The 17,968-nt window shown below is 42.4% G+C and overlaps 1 protein-coding gene across 4 annotated transcripts in view; it reads right to left on the reverse strand.

The window, feature by feature from the left end:
* SORT1 (sortilin 1) overlaps positions 1-17,968 on the reverse strand; it is a 74,582-nt gene that overhangs the window by 18,700 nt on the left and 37,914 nt on the right. For 2 of the 4 annotated variants that reach the window (XM_032629909.1, XM_032629889.1), the window contains exons 4-11: positions 14,874-14,976; positions 14,176-14,340; positions 11,004-11,077; positions 7,686-7,735; positions 6,660-6,787; positions 3,014-3,158; positions 1,997-2,152; positions 267-373 (exon numbers count right to left, since the gene is read on the reverse strand). In XM_032629909.1, coding sequence (XP_032485800.1) covers positions 267-373; positions 1,997-2,152; positions 3,014-3,158; positions 6,660-6,787; positions 7,686-7,735; positions 11,004-11,077; positions 14,176-14,340; positions 14,874-14,976 — 928 coding nt within the window. Of the gene's footprint in view, positions 1-266; positions 374-1,996; positions 2,153-3,013; positions 3,159-6,659; positions 6,791-7,685; positions 7,736-11,003; positions 11,078-14,175; positions 14,341-14,873; positions 14,977-17,968 lie in introns of all 4 variants that reach the window. The other 2 variants (XM_032629900.1, XM_032629879.1) reach the window with 1 other exon arrangement.

Below are 17,968 nucleotides of genomic sequence, written 5' to 3' on the forward strand. Positions count from 1 at the left end.
TTCAGCAGTTTAGTACAACACAAATTGTTAGCCTTCAATTTTGTTTTTCGTTAAAGACAAATAAGCCATAATATTTTGGTCTTTCTTCGCCGTTCCTATTTCCTACATCCTAGCTAATTTCAACCCCTCATTTCCAAAGTTTCCACCTTTATCTGTAGACCCTCATCAAGTACAAAACTTCATTATTCAAAAGCCTGGCACTAATAAGAGCAGAACAGAATGGCTGCTTTGCTCCAAATACATATGACAGTTGCAGTAAAACAAACCTCGTTCTTATTTTTTGCAGTAGCATCGCATTCACTGTTCTCAGGCTTCCTCAGGTGCTTCCACCTTCCTCCTTGGTCAAAAGTGATCATAGTCTGGATAGAATTATCTGAATAGGAAAAGGATGATATTAAGCCTGATACACTGGAAGCACCCTATTAACTTCAGTTTATCATTGCATAACTCTCTCCTAACAGAGACTATGTGACACCGTTAGAACTCTGGAGTCCCACAAGCTTGTTACATCCAGTGAAATGGCTCAGTGCTGGTGAGTATGATATTTGAAAGAGGCTTCCCACCTGATCAGGATCCAACTGATCCCGGAAATCATCTGCACTGATGCTCTTATAAAAAGATACCTTTATCTCCTTACCAGCACTAACAGGCTGACATCTATTCTTCCTCCTTGTTTGCTTGCCTTGGAAGTAAAATCTACAGTGGGAAGGCATTCTAATCGTGACTCAGACAAGGCCATGATACGGGGCTTGTTTTAGTGAATCTCAAGATTTGAATGTATCTGCATAAGTCTCAGTTAATAATTCCTAATTTTGTCTCTCTGCCACTCCATATCCTATCCCTCTTTTACCTTTTCCTTTTTTTTCTTCATGTGTCTTCCCCATTCTCTATTCTTAATGATATAAACTGTTGCAGGTTTAAATTCAAAGATATTATGCTTTGAGTTTCTCAAGGAGAATCAAAAAAGAAAGCAAATAAGGTAAATTTCATTTATTCAATAGATGTTTTACTGCCTGTCCACTATGTGAAAATTGCTGTAAGGCTTTGGGAATATATCAGTGAACAAATCAGGAAAAAAAACTTTGTGAAATATATATTCTAGTAGGGTGAGGCAGACAAACACTAGACATAGTACATAGGTAAATTAGATAGTATGTTAGAAAATAAGTGCTATGGAAAAGACTTGCACAGCTAGAGGGGGACTGAGAGTGTGCGTGTGTAGGGGCAGGCAGACTGACATTTAAAATAGGATAGTCAGGGCAGGTCTCATCAGAAAGTAACACGACCAAAGGCTGGGAGGAGGAAAGCGTCAGCCTTGCAGATATCTGGGGAAAGAGAGAGAACAGTCAGTGCAAATCTCTCAGCCACGAGTGTGCGATTCTGGTGTGTTTAAGGACGGGCAGAGGGCTGGAGTGACTACAGGAGAGTGAGCAAAGCAGAGAGGAGCTAGAAGTGAGGTCAGGGAGGAACTAGGGTGTCAAAATCACTTGGACTTTGCAGGGTCTTCACAAAGTGAAAACAAATATCCCCCACCTCCTTCCAAAAAGTGAATATATAAATAAACAAAACCTAAACAAATATTTGTACTTTAGAGTAATGTGTTTACTTGTGCAACTGGGCCACAGTAAAGGTAAGGTCTGAGAACCAGTGAAGAGAAAGAACGCCAAGAGGAATCTCGGCTGGCTATCACTCCGCCCTACACGAGGCGAAAAGCCTAAGTGGTCTAAACTCCTTCCTGTAGGCCTGAACCTCCCAACACAGAAGACTTATTTTATAAACAATGTAGAACCCCCCAAATCTTTCTTTCTGCCTGCTGCTGTTCTGTTCTTTCTTAGTTCTATTTGCCATAACTTATTTAAAATAGAGAGCCAGAATTTACATGGATAGCCTTGTTGACTAGGCGAGCAACATTACTGGGGAGGATAGGATCCCCAGTTTCCCCAAAAGCCTCCACTCCCAACATGTTCAGCTGAAGGAGAGCTGTGCCGAGACCCACCTTCTGAGAGCACACTTGTCATGTAGACCCCACGGAGGGAGGTCACGTTGGTAAAGTCTGTCTCGCCACCTGTGGTTGTGTAGAGATGTCGGTCCAAGGACTTGGAATAGACAATGCCTCGATCGTCCGAGGTAAATATAGTGCCAAATCCGGTATCTGGAATAGGCAAACAAACAAAAACACTAAGTCTTGGGAGGGAACAGAGAGAAAACAATAGTCTAGTCATACACATGACACATGACTGACTGACTGCACACATCAGCCAACTCTCTCCCTTCATGATGTACACGCAGACCTGAGAGTCAATCAAGGTTTGATACTCAAGGTCTTCACGGCCATCTTTAATTCTAGTACCCAGCTTAGTGCCTGAAATATAGCAGATGCTGAATTTGTTGAATAAATTAATCAGATGTTACAGAAAAGCTCTTCTCAGTTATACTCTGGTGGCAGGCACTGTATTTAGCTTCACATCTTGCACATCTTTAAATCTTTACACTCTAAAATAATGCTTCTCAAACTGTGGTGAAGGATCAATTTCAAGATTTCAATTATGTCACAAACTGATGCTTTTGTAAATATAACAAAAATTTATCACTAGAAAAATGAAATACAAAAGAAATAAAAAATACAATCCTTAAAATTTTTTTTTATTATTAGAGTCAACAGATACAAAATTTCTTTGTCAAAGGGCTGTAAGAGTTTCTAAATGCTCGCTCTTGCTTTCCATACGTATTTGGTAATAAAGAATTTGCAAACCAGTACCAGTCCTCCGACCATTCTTTGAGCAGCACTGCTCTAGAACACCTGGACATACTATACAAACCGCCTTAGAGGGTCAAAGCAAGTGGCCTTTTTAACAGAGGCTACATATCATCTCTAAGACAGAGTATTCAGTAGGCCAGTAATAAATTCCTAGGGGTAAAAGGAAAAATTGACACGTAAGAAGGAAAGCTACTAAAATAGGGTTCGGAGCTTAAATCTCTGTGCTTCGAGGGCGAGCCGCTGCACAGCTCTTACCTCCAGGTTCGTCTACATGCATGAACACCATGTCATCATTAGCTGCTAGAATAGAATAGAATTGTTCCTGCCCCACAGAGGGGAGCTGGGCCATGCTCCATGTGTCCCCTTGATCTGTTGACACATGAATCCTTCTTGTTGTATCCTGGAACAAATGCCAATATTTATCTTTTAAATTCTCTACCAAGATGCCATGTGCAGTGACACGAATAGGTACATTATTAATTATATGAATCATTATCCATTTCCTCACTGGGTACAACTGTTAAAAATGAAAGGTCCTAGTACCAATTACCAAAGATATTTCTAACCTCTTGCAAGATCCAGGCACTGGAACAATCCATCCTATTGTAAGTAAGGTTATCCTGGTTTGCTCTTTGGTTTCTTCATTCTGGTGTGACCCCCTAAGATATTAACCTCCCAAGTTCTGACATGCCAGTTTCCTTCAATAGAGATTAGGGTTTGTCGGGACCATCATTAGTTTGGCTCTATAGCCATTCGCATATGCTTGCTCAGATAATTCTTTTTATTTTCTAATTGATTAATTAATTAATTTATTTATTTTTGGCTGCATTGGGTCCTCGTTGCTGCACGCGGGCTTCCTTTAGTTATGGTGAGCGGGGGCTACTCTTCGTTGTGGTGCGCAGGCTTCTCATTGCAGTGGCTTCTCTTGCTGTGGAGCACAGGCTCTAGGCGTGTGGATTTCAGTAGTTGTGGCATGCAGGCTCAGTAGTTGTGGCTCACAGGCTCTAGAGCGCAGGCTCAGTAGTTGTGGCTCACGGGCTTAGTTGCTCCGCGGCATGTGGGATCTTCCTGGACAAGGCTGGAACCCGTGTCCCCTGCATTGGCAGGCGGATTCTTAACCACTGCACCAGCAGGGAAGCCCTCAGATAATTCTTAAAATGATGACTGCTGCATAGAAGTTTGGTGCCTTTGAGACAGCCCTGGCATAATCCAAAGAATTAGATAATTAAGGGTCTAGAAAATGGAGATGAAACGCAGGCTTGGGAGATCATGAGGAAAGTCAAAATGTGACATGTCTCCTTTTTTTTTTTTTTTAACATCTTTATTGGAGTATAATTGCTTTACAATGGTGTGTTCGTCTCTGCTGTATAACAAAGTGAATCAGCTATACATGACATGTCTCCTCTTTAAGGAAGGCTCTCAGAACAGCCATGATGGAGGGAACATGCCAGGCTGGGAAGAGGCCAAGGAGAGTCAGAAATTAATATAATGAAGCTGATCAGGGAGTATTTAGCTGTTAAAAGGAGTCTGTTGAGGAGGCAATTAACACGTACTGTCTGATAAATAGTTTAAAATAGCTTCTAGACACAGTTTAGGCAGGGCACAAGAATTAGTCCCAGAGCCTCCTTATGTTAAATACTCTTCAGTGACAAGTACATTTAACTTATTTTTCTAACTCACATCTTAGATGTTTACTGTGAATCTTACTGTCACTGTTATAGGTAGAAACTAGAGTTCAAAAGCACACAGCAGAATTTTAATTTTGTAACAGCACAGTGTATAGGCGACTACCTCTGGAATTAGACAGTCTGGTTTCCACCAGGGTTCCACCTCTGGGTGACCCTAGACAAGTTACTCAATTTCCTCAAATAAAAACCGAGATAACAGTATGAACTTATAGGGTTGTTGGGAGGATTATTATGAAAGTGCTCCAGGGCGTGATCTGTAGTTACTATGTCTACTTCCCCATCTCCAGTTCTCTCTGAACCCACTCCAATCAGCCTTTTAACTTCAGTACTCCAAGGAAACTGCTTTCATCGAGGTCACCAACAACCTATACTTTTCCAACTCCAGTGGATAATTCTCAGAACTCATCTAACTACACATTTCAGCTGAGTTTAACACAGCTGACCACTTCTTCCTCCTTGAAACATTTCTTTCACTTGGCTTTCATGACATCACCTGTCTTACTTCCCCCACCTCACTGGTCCCTCCCTCGAAGTCCTCTTTGCTGACTTGAACAGTCTCTTTCCAACCTTTCCCCGCTGGGGTGATTCAGGGCACCAGGTGCTCAGCCCTCCCACCTCTTCTCGACTGACTCATTCCTCCACAAGATACCATCTAGTCACATGGCCAGATGAGATTATACCATGTGATTACACCATATAATTTTGGAAGATTCATATACCCAAGTGTTTACTTGACATTTCCACCTAGATACCTAATAGGCATCTCGCATCCAAAGCTGAATTCTTGATTTTCTTCCCACAAACTTGCTTCTCCTGCAGTCTTTGCCGTCTCAGTAAATGGCACCACCATTCATACCCAGTTGCTCAAGCCAAAGACTCTAAAGTTATCCTTGGTTCATCTTATTCTCTCACAATCCGCATCTAATCCATCAGCAAACACTATTGGCGATACATTTAAAAATATATCCACAATCTTACCATGTCTCCCCTCATCCACTGTTAACAGCCTGGTCCAACGTACCATCTCTCTCACTGCTGCTCCTGCTGCTTCCATTCCTGCCCCATGAGGCTACTCTACGCACACCTATTCTGTCAGAAGAGAAGGCCAGTTACGCCATTCCCCTGCTTGCAACCTTTTCACAGCTTCGCAACACGTGAAGAATGGAAGCCAAGGTCTTAATCACAACCTACAAAGGCCCTGTGCGATCTGGCCACTGGCTGCCCATCTCTGGACCACCCTTCCCTATGCTCCAGCCATGCTGCTCTTCTCACTTTTCTTCAGTATTCCAAGCATACTCCAGCCTGAGGGTCTTTGCACTCACTGCTTCCTCAGCCTAGATGTCCATGCGGCTGTGCTCTCATTTCAGTCAGGTCTCAGAGAGCCTATCCAAACCACCCTATCTAAAACAGTGCTGCTCCGGGACTTCCCTGGTGGTCCAGTGGTTAAGAATCCACCTTCCAATGCAGGGGATGCGGGTTCGATCCCTGGTCGGGGAACTAAGATCCCACAGGCCGCGGGTCAACTAAGCCTGTGCGCCGCAACTACTGAGCCTGTGTGCTGCAAACTACAGAGCCCACGTGCACTAGAGCCCACACACCACAACTAGAGAGAAGCCTGTGCACCACAGTGTAGATCCCACACAGCGAAATAAATAAATAAACAAACAAATAAATAAATAAAACAGCGCTGCTTCAATTCCCGCCTCTTTCTACGTATTCACTCTGCTTTAGGTTTCTTCACAGCTTTAATCATTACCTGATATTATATCATATTGATCAGTTTAGTATCTATCTCCCTACTTGAATAGAAACTCTGAGAGCAGGACATTTATCTGTTTTGTTCACTGCTATATTCCCAGAACCTACATACCTAGTATATAGCAGGTACTCAATTAATGTTACATATTTCCATTATCTTTATTGAATAATAAAGGCAAGTAGATTGCTTTTTTCAGAATCCATGTCTGAGTAAAGCCCAAACACTGGGTCTACATATCCCAAAACAGATACCAGAATTCAGTTGGTGACATAGGCCAAAGTACAGAGGAGCCCAGAAGAGTCAATCAGCCTCTATAAAGAAAATCACCTCCAAATCTTAGTGATATTAAATATGCAAAGGGCAAGTAACTCCATCAGTACATGTAGTAAAAGCTATCTATTTGAGGCATATTTACAGAAATATCAGAACCCACAGAGAAGAGGCAAACACCCACCTTATCAGCCATCACAGAGGCAAAAAGGAAACGTCCCCCAAGACCAAATGAGTAGATTTTCACACCAATGGTTTTGAAGCTTTTTCCCAAGTCTGAACTTCTCCGTAATCGCAGTGCCCCAAGGTCAGCTTCTTAAACAAGACAAAATATTAATTAAAATTTCACTTACTTGTGAGCCTCTAGTTCAAAACAATTGTTTTAGAATTGTTCTTAGTTTTATAGCAAAAGAATTTTTAATCTTACGCATGTTAATCAGGTAACAATATAAAAGGATATAGAATTAGACACAGGAAATTCACAGTTGGGTTTTATCTTTATACATGTGAGGTTTTATATTGGACAGAAAGACAGTTTACTTAATTCCAGTACAGTGTTGCATAAAAACACCATAGCATCCTGCTTTACTTTCTTCACAACACAGTTTGCAATTATCTTATTGTATTTTAAGTTGTCTTGTTTGAGTTTCGGTTTTCCTGTTGATCATCCAACATCCCTACTTGAACTGAGGCTCCATAAGAGCAGGCCTTGGGTGTCTCGTTCTCGCCGTCCTGAGAATGGTGTTTAGCAAACTACTGCAGGTGCTCAAATGAATGGATAAATGAAATGAGTCTGCTGAGTGAATAAATGAAAGATTATGCTTTCAGCTTTGAAACTGTGCCGCTGATTGGAAAGCCAGCGGCTTCCACCTACACAAACACAATCCATGTTCTTTGGCAGAAATCACTATGCATTTCAATTTGTTATTGTTTGCAGCTTCATATTTACTTTATATAAATACACTGCTAAAATTAAGTATACTGTCTCTGTGTATAGCCTTCATTTTTTATTTGATCGAGGCAGAGTACAAACTTGGTTGTTTGTACTTTCAAGATTTTAAAAATCACTAACAGCTAGCTATCTTTAGCTATTAAAATAACAAGAGAATGGAAACATCTTTGATGCTTCTACCTCTTACAACCCTCTTACAGAATATTCTACCATGAATGGACACCAGGACACTCTTTTCTGGGACTAAAATATACTTACTGCAGGAGCCATTCACATAGGTGGTAAAGAAGATGGTGTTTTCTGATCCCCTACAGTGAGGCAAAGACAGAGAAAAGACACGGTTCAAGACTGCTAACAGACTGCATCAACCTTAGTCACTTAGTTCCAAGCAGGTCTAATAAGGGTCACCTATGGGTACCAGCCAAAACAGCCTTCTTGGATGCTGTACACCGATTCTTTCACAGCCTCACATCAAGGTCCCCACAGTCTGGCCCCAGGCATTTTCCACACGCCACTACTTCTTTATGTGAACTCTTCCAGCCGGTCAAACTGGTCTCCTTACACTCTCCAAACCTGCCTCTTGCATTTGCTCATATTTGCTTTATTTCCTTCTTAAAACACTTTTCTCTCGTGTGACCAAATCTTACCCTCCCAATCTTCAGGCTCCAGGTGAAAATCTAACTCTTCCATGAAGCGTTCCCTGTCACTCTAACGGGAAGCCTTCTTTGGTGCAAACTTCTAAGAGCAGTGGTTCTCGACCAGGGGCGATTTTGTTCCCAAGGGACATTCTTTTTTTTTTTTTTTTTTTTTTTTTTTTATTATGATTCAATCTTTGAGTACCCTCTGATGTTTTTTTGTTTGTTTTAATTTTTATTTATTTATTTATTTAGGCTGTGTTGGGTCTTCGTTTCTGTGCGAGGGCTTTCTCTAGTTGCGGTGAGCGGGGGCCACTCTTCATCGTGGTGCGCAGCCCTCTCACTGTCGCGGCCTCTCGTTGCGGAGCACAGGCTCCAGACGCGCAGGCTCAGTAGTTGTGGCTCACAGGCCCAGTTGCTCCGTGGCATGTGGGATCCTCCCAGACCAGGGCTCGAACCCGTGTCCCCTGCATTGGCAGGCGGATTCTCAACCACTGTGCCACCAGGGAAGCCCCCAAGGGACATTCTTGGTTGTCACAACTGGGGGAGGGGGACTGTTACAACTGTTCAGTGGGGAAAGGCCAGGGATGCTGCTAAACATCCTGCAATGCTCAGGCTTTCCCCCCTGCAACAAAGAACTGTCCAGTCCAAACATCATTAGTGCCGTGGTTGAGAAACCCAGTGCAAGAGCCCTGTGCTACTCTGTGTCCGCCACGTGGCACTCCTTTGCCTCCTGTTTGGCTATTTTGATTGCACAGTGTTTGTCTTAGCTCTCCTACTACACTACTGAGTTCTTCAGGGCAGGTACTAAGTTTTATGCTTTGTTGTTTCCCCTTAGAACCTAGTTCAATGCTTTGCATGAACTAAATAATTTAGTTCTTTCACCTCAAATAGACAACTAGGTCAGAGGTTGAATTATTTAAATTCTAACTTGGAAAGGGAGTTTCCAGGGAACTAGATTCAGACCTTGATAGTACTTATAGATTAGCACCAGCAAAAGGTGCTGGGTCTCAGACACAGAGGACAAGCTAGTGGTTACCAACGGGGAGAGAGAGGAGGGGAGGGGCGAGATAGGGGTGGGAGATTAAGAGGCACAAACTACTATGTATGAAATAAATAAGCTACAAGGATATGTTGTACGGCACAGAGAATACAGCCAATGTTTTTTAACTATAAATGGAATATAATCTATAGAAGTTTGAATCACTATGTTATACACCCGAAACTAATATAATATTGTAAATCAACTGTAACTCAATTTAAAAAGGGTGCTGGGTCTGAGCACGTTCTTTCAGAGCTTTAGATGGTAACTTCCTAGAAACCAAAGATCTAAAAGGTGAGTAAATAGTTACCAGCAGCCCAGGTCTTATATTTAGACACCATGCGGAGAAACAAGTTACAAAAGTAAAAAATCTTGTATAGGATACAAAATAAAATACCATTTAAAAATAACTTTTTAGTTTTAAAGATGAGTTTTCTATTTATTTCTTTTAGCTTTACTGAGGTATAACTGACAAATAAAATTGTAAGATATTTAAAGCATACACTGTGCTGATTTGATATACAGATGTAAAGGTGAGTTTTAATGATCAAAATTATTATAGTCTTATTTGAACACACCTTACGTATTTTAGGTCTATCAGGAGCCAAATAATTTGTTAACTTTGTTAGTTTAAAAATTCCTACCTGATAAGACCATATAAGATATAAACACAGTTAATTAAAATACATAAAATTAAGCAGATGTGGCACGTGTACCACAGTGGTGCTGTAAAAACCTAATTTAACCAGCATTTTCTAAAAAAGGACGCTTTACTTAAGCACCATTTTTAATAGTTTATTTTGGTAGATATACTTGGCAATGTCTATATTACACATTTCCCTATCTCCCTAAGTAGAGGACATTAAATAGTGAACTCTTCCTTGGGATTACGGACCATCGTTGTCAACGTCAACCGTATGAAACGGTAACGGTGTTCCTATTGGAAGTTACTGAGGCCTGTGTGCTCTCTTGACACAGCACTAAATCCTTTCATCTCGTTGCGTTCTCTGTCTGCCTACTCTGAGAGTTCTCCTGCCTCCATGTGGCTCCCAGGCAGTGGACTCTCAGGCTGGCCTGTGCTTGCTGTTCACACTCACATGCCCCACCTCTGGCAGCAACCTGCTATCAACTGGGAAACCAGATCAACAAACGTGCTGAAATCAGTCAAAGAGAAAGAAGAAAGAGGCTCTAAACGAGGGTCTGAGCCTAATCAGAGTTTTGGAGGTATGAAGGCTCATGATCCTTGCTCAACCGTCCCCCAAATCCCCCAAACAAACCTCCTTTCACAGAAGGAACAAACTAAAGCCCAGAGAGGTTAAGCCTCGACTAGCAGCTGATCCAGGTTAGAACAAAGGTGACATGACTCCCAAGTAGGAGTCTCCTCCCTCCCTCCATCGTCTGTAAGCCGGGGTTGCGGAGGGGCACTGAGAGAAGTGAATGGATTTTGGTGCACGGACCGTGTGACTCTGGCAGTCGGGAAGCTCTTTGAGCTTTCTTCCCGATGCCTCACTACATTCCACGTAACTGAAATGGATCTCTAGAGGAGATATCTGTGTGCAGAGAAGTATGTAAGTCCCCAGATCAACGCTGTACTTCATGCTCTTGCAACTGATGTCACCATTTACATAAAATCAACCGTTTGCAGGCAGCAGCTACTCACTAATGTGCCTTGTTTTATACTTTACATTCTAAAACTTAGTGAGACTAAGTCTTCTTTCCCAGAAGAATCAGAAGCTCCTCCAGGTCAAGGTCTGCGGCATACCCCTCTCTCGCATCCCTTATGGCACCCTGAAGAGTACTCGGCACATAGTAAGTGCTCAATATTTATTCCTGTGACTTCTGGCAGCACCGTCAGGAAAGGTTTAGGGCCCTGCACAGATGGAATGTTCTGTTACTCACCATTTGGCCAAACATACTGCTTTGTGGATTTCTTCCCATTTTCCCCCAAAATTCTTGGACACCCACAGGCCATTCTGAAAGATTATAAATGACTTATCAAAATTCCAGCTTTATCCTGTGCAGCTGCTTGTATGACCTTTAATAACTCATATCCAATCATTCAGGACAGTAAAAACACACACTGAAATTCCATCCAAGCTTCCTGAGCTCCACAGACACACACACGGTTTATGGGGGCCCTTTGGGGTCTTGTAGGTTCAGAATAACAAATGCTTATGAAGTGCCTACTGTGTGCCAGGCACCATACCAGACGTTGCACTGGGGATACAAAGATGAATACGACATACTCCCTGTTCTCAAGGAGCTCACAGTTTAACAAGGGGTGCACATAAGGAAGTTCAATACATGTGGTAAGTGTTACGGAAATATGGTCTCTGGGATAAGAGCAGGGAAAGGAGGGACACTGCATCAGAGCTGGTTTGTGAAGAAGACAGCTGAGTCTTAAATGATGAGCAGTGTAACCAAAAGAAGGCAAATGGGAGATGAGATATCACTGCACAAAGATAGACTAGTACAAGCAAAGGCAGAGAGGTGATGAAACATCTCAGTGTATGCAGGGAGCGAAAGCCTTCAGACACAGGTGGAGCACACATTCCAAGGTGAAGACAGGAGGAGCCAGTGCTGGGTTGGGGGTGCACTCCTTCTATGCCATGCTGAGGAATCTGGTCTTTCTTTTATATGAGGTACTTGAAGTAGGTGAATGACACAACTAGTTTTACTTTTTTAAGAGGAATACTTGGACGACAGTGGGAAAGATGGATTTCAGAGGGTTCAAACTAGAAGCAGGAAAAGCAGTGACTAATTGCCACATTAGTTCATTAAGAGTTAGTGAGGCCTGACACCACGGCTGGGAGGAGGAGGCTCAGGAAGAATTTAGATGCTGGAGTCCGTAGAACTGGACGGCTTTTCCTGTAGGGCAGGACGGAGTGTATGTGTGTGTGTGTGTGTGTGTGTGTGTGTGTGTGTGTGTGTGTGTGTGTGTGTGTGTGTGTGTGTGTGTGTGTGTGTGTGTCTGTGAGAGACAGAGACAGAGACAGAGACAGAGACAGAGAGACAGAGAGAGAGCGCTGAACACTCTGGGATTCTGGGTGAGGGGAAAGCAGCACTGTGGAATCTTTAGCCAGCATAAGGATGAAGGGAAGAACATGTCTGAGACACAGCAAGGAAGACGTCAGCTTTAGATTGAGTTTGAGGGACCTGTGGGACATCTAGCTAGAGATACCCTGGGGCAGCAAGACAGGCATTTGCAGCCCTAGGAAGAAGCCAGGACCAGAGACAGGGATTTGAGACTCTTACGCATTACAGCGGTAGTACAATGGTAAGAGTGGAAGAGATTGTTCAGAGTAAAATGAGCAGGGATTTAAGGGGAGGTTGAAAGGAGTTTCAAAAAGAGACCAAGAAGCAACCATTAGAAGGTAGGAGAAAAACAAAGGGAATGAAGCCAAGCCAGTGGAAGGATTGGTCAATACTTTCAAGCGCAGCAGAGACTGACAATTTCAGTGACGTTGGCAACGCGAGCCTAGTGGGCCCAGATTCAGTGGAGGCGGGACAGAGGTGTCCCAGTGCAGCTGAAATTAAGTGGTGCAGATCTAGGCAGAATTACCTTCAGTGCTCCTCCACTCTCACCCACCATTCTTCTTTCTTTAACTTTTCCTCCTCTGGTAATGTTCACCTCCCAGCATTATTAATCTACCTAATTCTACTCAGAAACAGGAAAGGGTCTGGTATCACCTATTTGCACTTTAGTACAAATTGGCCCATCTTCTCCACCCTGATTACTTGTACTTCAGACTTACCCTTAATGGGAAGCAATTTCAGGTATAAAGGCAGACTGTGCCTGCCTCTTCCTGAGGATAGCCTGGTTTGATAAGCGTAAGATACTTGATAATTGTGATGGGGTGGCCAAAGGCAGATCAATGGTTCTGTCCATTCCTATGAGGGTCTCTCTGTTCCCTTGAAGGGCCTTCAGCTCAAGCTGCTGAAAGCCAATTCCCAGGAATTGTTGCGTTAAGATCTAAAGCCTACCCAGAAGGCGAGTTTCCTTCCTCTGGCCTCCTTTGGCTAAGCTTAACTCTGACCTTCCTTGAGTCCTCCAGCCTCACCTCAACTCAAAGATCTGCCCAAAGAAGGCCCAGAACCCAGACCTCTCTTCCAAGTGCCCTTCTCCTCCTCTCCATGCCATCCGTTTGTTCAGCCCAACTTGTCTATATTTGATAATCCTATTTCTGTCCCCACAATGGTCATTACGGCACCAGCTCTCAAGTTTTAGTGTGCAGGCTCAGCTGGGGAGCTTGTTAAAAACACGAGCAACCTCGCAACCAGAAGTCACCAACATACTATATCTGGATCGGGGCCGAGGAGTTTGTATCTTAAACTAGCGTCCCAAGGGTTTCTATCTGATGTTTGCTGGTCATTAGACCACACTCTAAGCAATAAGATGAGAGACAGCCACATAAATATAGAGGGCAATTATGACTACCATAGTCTAGCAACTCAGCCACTCTGGGCCCTTAACATTCATGATACAGGAGACTGATCCTCCAGGAAAGGAAAAGCTGAGCTGCTCCTCAGGGAACTTTCAGAAGAGAGGCAGGAGGGACAGGGAGGGACACTGGTTTCTGGGGAGAGTACAGGAATGTGGTAGCGGGTGCAGGGGTTTAAGACTCTGGGTATTTAATACATGGGTGTCAAACACAGAAATCAACAGGCTTTTATACCAAGGACCTAAACAAAAAAATTATAAATATATGGTTTGGGCATAGGAAAGGAACAATAACATCATTAGGAGTTTGACAATGTATGCTTGTCCCCTGTAGAACAAGAAGGATTACATTAAACTGTTTTCTAGTTCATTACTCCAACAGCACATATCTGTTCAATTTTTTAAAATTGTAATGACAACTAGACATCATACTTATCTGGAATACATAGCACATGAAAATTGTGCCCTTTACCATATAGGAAAAAATGCAAAAAATACATACTTCATACCATAAGAAGTCACTAGAAAACAGTCCAACATAAAAAGCATTACCTACAGGGTCGTTTTAAGACAGTATATTTTGAGGTTATAAAAGTGCAAAAGGCAAGACAAGCGCTTCACCTAACTTACTTCAGTGCTGAGAGCTAAAAGATAATCAGAATTCTGAGGACTATACATCATCTGAGTCAGAGGATGAAAAGGGAGATTGGTCTGAACAAAGTTCTTTGCAAAATCGGATGACCTGAAGATTCTTCCTCCGTGACTTCCTCCCGACACTTCTGCTGTTAAAATCACCTGATTAGGGAGAAGGAAGTTCAGCATCAGGGTATAATACTATGAAACTACAGGAAGTTCTTGCACCATTTTCACCAGACATTTGTTAAGAAAATTTTAGTTCCAAAAGTAAGAAGAGTTAAAAAAACAGATTAATTGGTACACTCTACTCCTTCAAGTATTAGTCTTATCAAAAAATACTGTCCTGAATTGAGCCAGTACATTATATCTATGAAGCTGAGCCTGGTCAGTTTGAGATTAGCCAGTTTCCCCAAAGACTAAAATGTTGCCTTAAGATGTATACCTTATAATGCTAAATAACCACCACACAATTATGAAGAGTTCTGGTGCCTCTTGGACAGGGTCCAAAAAAAGCATCTGTGTGCTAAATTCCATTCTTTTGTGATCAGTATTAAATCATGTTTAATTTTTAAAACACAGTAATAGTAAACTAAATATATTGCTGTGTACCACTGGATCATTCAAATACCAACATCTGACAGCCCTGTATATGGTATCATGCACAGCTTTGTATATGTATGAATGAGTCTCACCTTCCCAGAGTTCTCGGGACCAATAGCCATGCCAAATTCAGTCCGAATGAAGGTGTTATTGATGAGATTTGTAATATCCTTAAAGTTCTTTCCATAGTCCTCACTGAGAGGAAGAAAAAAAAGACAAATTTAGAATGCAGAGGTCACGGACACTGTTGGGTTCCCACCCAGCTTCCAACACTCTCGCCGACTTTACTGAAGCACTCACCCTCCTCAAGAGGTCACAGCTTCAGGGAAGTTGATTCTACCCGTACCTCCAGTGGTGGGCCTGATTAGTGGAAAGAAGTTCCAACCCCTCATGGGTGATGGGGTCAGGAGGGAGGGGGTGATCCAGGCTGAGCCAGTAAGGCAAGAGGGGGGAATTGGGGTCTATTAGGAAACACATTTAAGACAACCACCTAATGAAATGATCTGTCTTCCTTTAGATCAGTGGTTCTTAACCAGGGTATTTTTGCCCCATCCCCCAACCCCACCAAGTAAACATCTGGTAATGTCTGGAGACATTTTTCATTATCATAACTCAGGGCTGAGGTGCTACTGGCATCTAGTAAGTAGAGGCCAGGGGTGTTGCTAAACATCTTACAATGCACAGGAGTCCCATAAACAAAGAATTATCTGGCCCCAAATGTCAACAGCACAAGGTTGAGAAACCCCCATGTTGTAGCATGTGAATGCAAAACAAAAAAGTGCTATAAGCATTCTGATACAATGAGAACACAACTTGAAAATGAAGCCAACATAAGTGGACGGTACTGCCGAGGCAATTCTGGAATTCCAGAGAAGCAGAACCTATGACCCTGGATTGAACTGACCCTGAAACCCATCCTTCCTCTGTATTTAGTTATGAGCCATGAATTCCCTTATTATTTAAGCTAGTTTGAGTTGGGATCTCTGGTAAATGTAGCCAAAGGCTTTCTAACTAATCTACCAATGCATAGTACTCACAATAAAGCTGTGAGTTAAGTCCCCCACCGAAGTTACCACCCCTAAGCACAAGTCTCTTAATACATGCAGCACTCAGCTAGGGAAGACAAAGAAACTTAATCTCAACTCTTGGGTTGGTAAAGCTTTTCCCAAAAGTTCATGCCAACAATATCTTTGAGAGGTATTAAATTCCATGTTTAGATTTCAAAAGGTAAAAGAAAACAAAGTCAGTAGCTGTTTAATTTTGACAGGTTTAATACTATACACAGTTCTGTTACGATATATAATGCTAAAATCTTAATATTCATTAAGTTTCAATGTCCACGAGTGAGACCACTATGTACTGCAAGTTAGTTGCCCAGTGATAAACGCAGTGTACAGTGGTCTTCAATGATAGTATATATGACTTAAAAGATGGTACAATTTTGGTAGCAGCCTCAACAAAGAAAGAATCACAGAACCACAGAACATGAGAGATACAAGGGACTGAAGAGAACACCTTGTCCAAATCCCTCATTTCACACATGAGGAGGTTCAAGGGGAAGCAATTCATCAAAAGTCAACCAGTTAATTAAGGGCAAAGTTGAAACTACAGTCCAGTTCTCTTAACTCTCAGCCCCAAACTTGAGACAACTTTTAATTATGTGTTAGGAATTCTTCCTTTGCAACCTGTGGTCTTTCTCTTCCTTGCCAGGGATTGTGGCCTGGCAGGAAAGATCAGCTTATAGGAAGGTGGAGAGACACAGGAGGGAAGAATCTCTCAGTGTCTGTACAGGTCCCCGACAGAATGCTAAAGCAAACTACATGGGACTTTAAGTTGTCTTCCCATCTCTCAGAACATACACAGAGAAGAGTCCTAGTTAAATAAAACAGGGATTAGGTACCACCCAACTGATTCCCGTATTACTCTTTCTTGGCTTTGGAGTACAAGAGTTCTTATCTTCCCAACAGCAGGCCACGAGATATGCATAGGGACTTCCCTGGTGGCGCAGTGGTTAAGAATCCACCTGCCAGTGCAGGGGACATGGGTTCGAGCCCTGGTCCAGGAAGATCCCACATGCCGCGGAGCAACTAAGCCCGTGCGCCACAACTACTGAGCCTGTGCTCTAGAGCCCGCGAGCCACAGCTACTGAGCCTGCACTCTAGAGCCTGCAAGCCACAACTACTGAAGCCTGCGTGCCTAGAGCCCATGCTCCGCAACAAGAGAAGCCACCGCAATAAGAAGCCCGTGCATCACAACGAAGAGTAGCCCCCGCTCACCGCAACTAGAGAAAGCCCACGTGCAGCAACGAAGACCCAATGCAGCCAAAAAAAAAAAATAAATAAATACATTTATTTTAAAAAAAAGAGAGAGATGCAGAACATGTCCTAGTTCTACAGTGCCTGTATCATCAATAGCTCAGACAACGTCTTAAGTGGTCTGCAGTGGCTCGATTATCACCCGCTTACACGTTGCCGCTCCTTCACGACATCCTGGGGACCCTCCACAACCCTGCTGACAAGTCTGCTTGCTTTTCAAGAACTTGGCACAACAAACACATCCCTGCCCTTCAGAAAAATGAAGCGACATGAGCGAAACAAAAATCATCTGCTGCAACACTCTGACACTTTAGCCAGTTAAACAAATGGAGCACAGTGGACTAGTTTCAACCTGGTAGGATTTAAAGCAGGGTTTTGTGGAGGCCGCGTTGGGCTCAGGGATGTATTTTAATATAGCACTTTATTTTAAAGTAGCTTTATTTTTTATCAGCATTATATCAGCATACATGATATATCAGGAAGAGGAAGTCAATGAAACACCCTGAAAAATAAATCACTTTTCAAATTCCATATGATAATAGAGATATGAACAGTAGTCAAACATTAACAAAGCCCTATAAAACCATCTGTTTTAGAAATAAGTCTTTTTAATAACAATTCTATACCTCAATCCTAATATCTGCTCTTTCTGGTTACTAAAAATAAATGATCACTTTTGCTTAAATCTGTGGTATAAACACACATAAGAATATGTACATTTATAACAAAAAATAGTGCTGGAATACAAATATTTTTGGAATAGAGCCTAATACCCCCAAAGAACATGAAAAATCTAGACATTTAAATAAATGGGAAAAAAAAGGTAATCACCACATGGAGTCCTGGTAAGATATAGCATCAAAATTCCTAGT

The sequence above is a fragment of the Phocoena sinus genome, chromosome 1 (genome assembly GCF_008692025.1).
Source record: "Phocoena sinus isolate mPhoSin1 chromosome 1, mPhoSin1.pri, whole genome shotgun sequence".
Lineage (NCBI taxonomy): Eukaryota > Metazoa > Chordata > Mammalia > Artiodactyla > Phocoenidae > Phocoena > Phocoena sinus.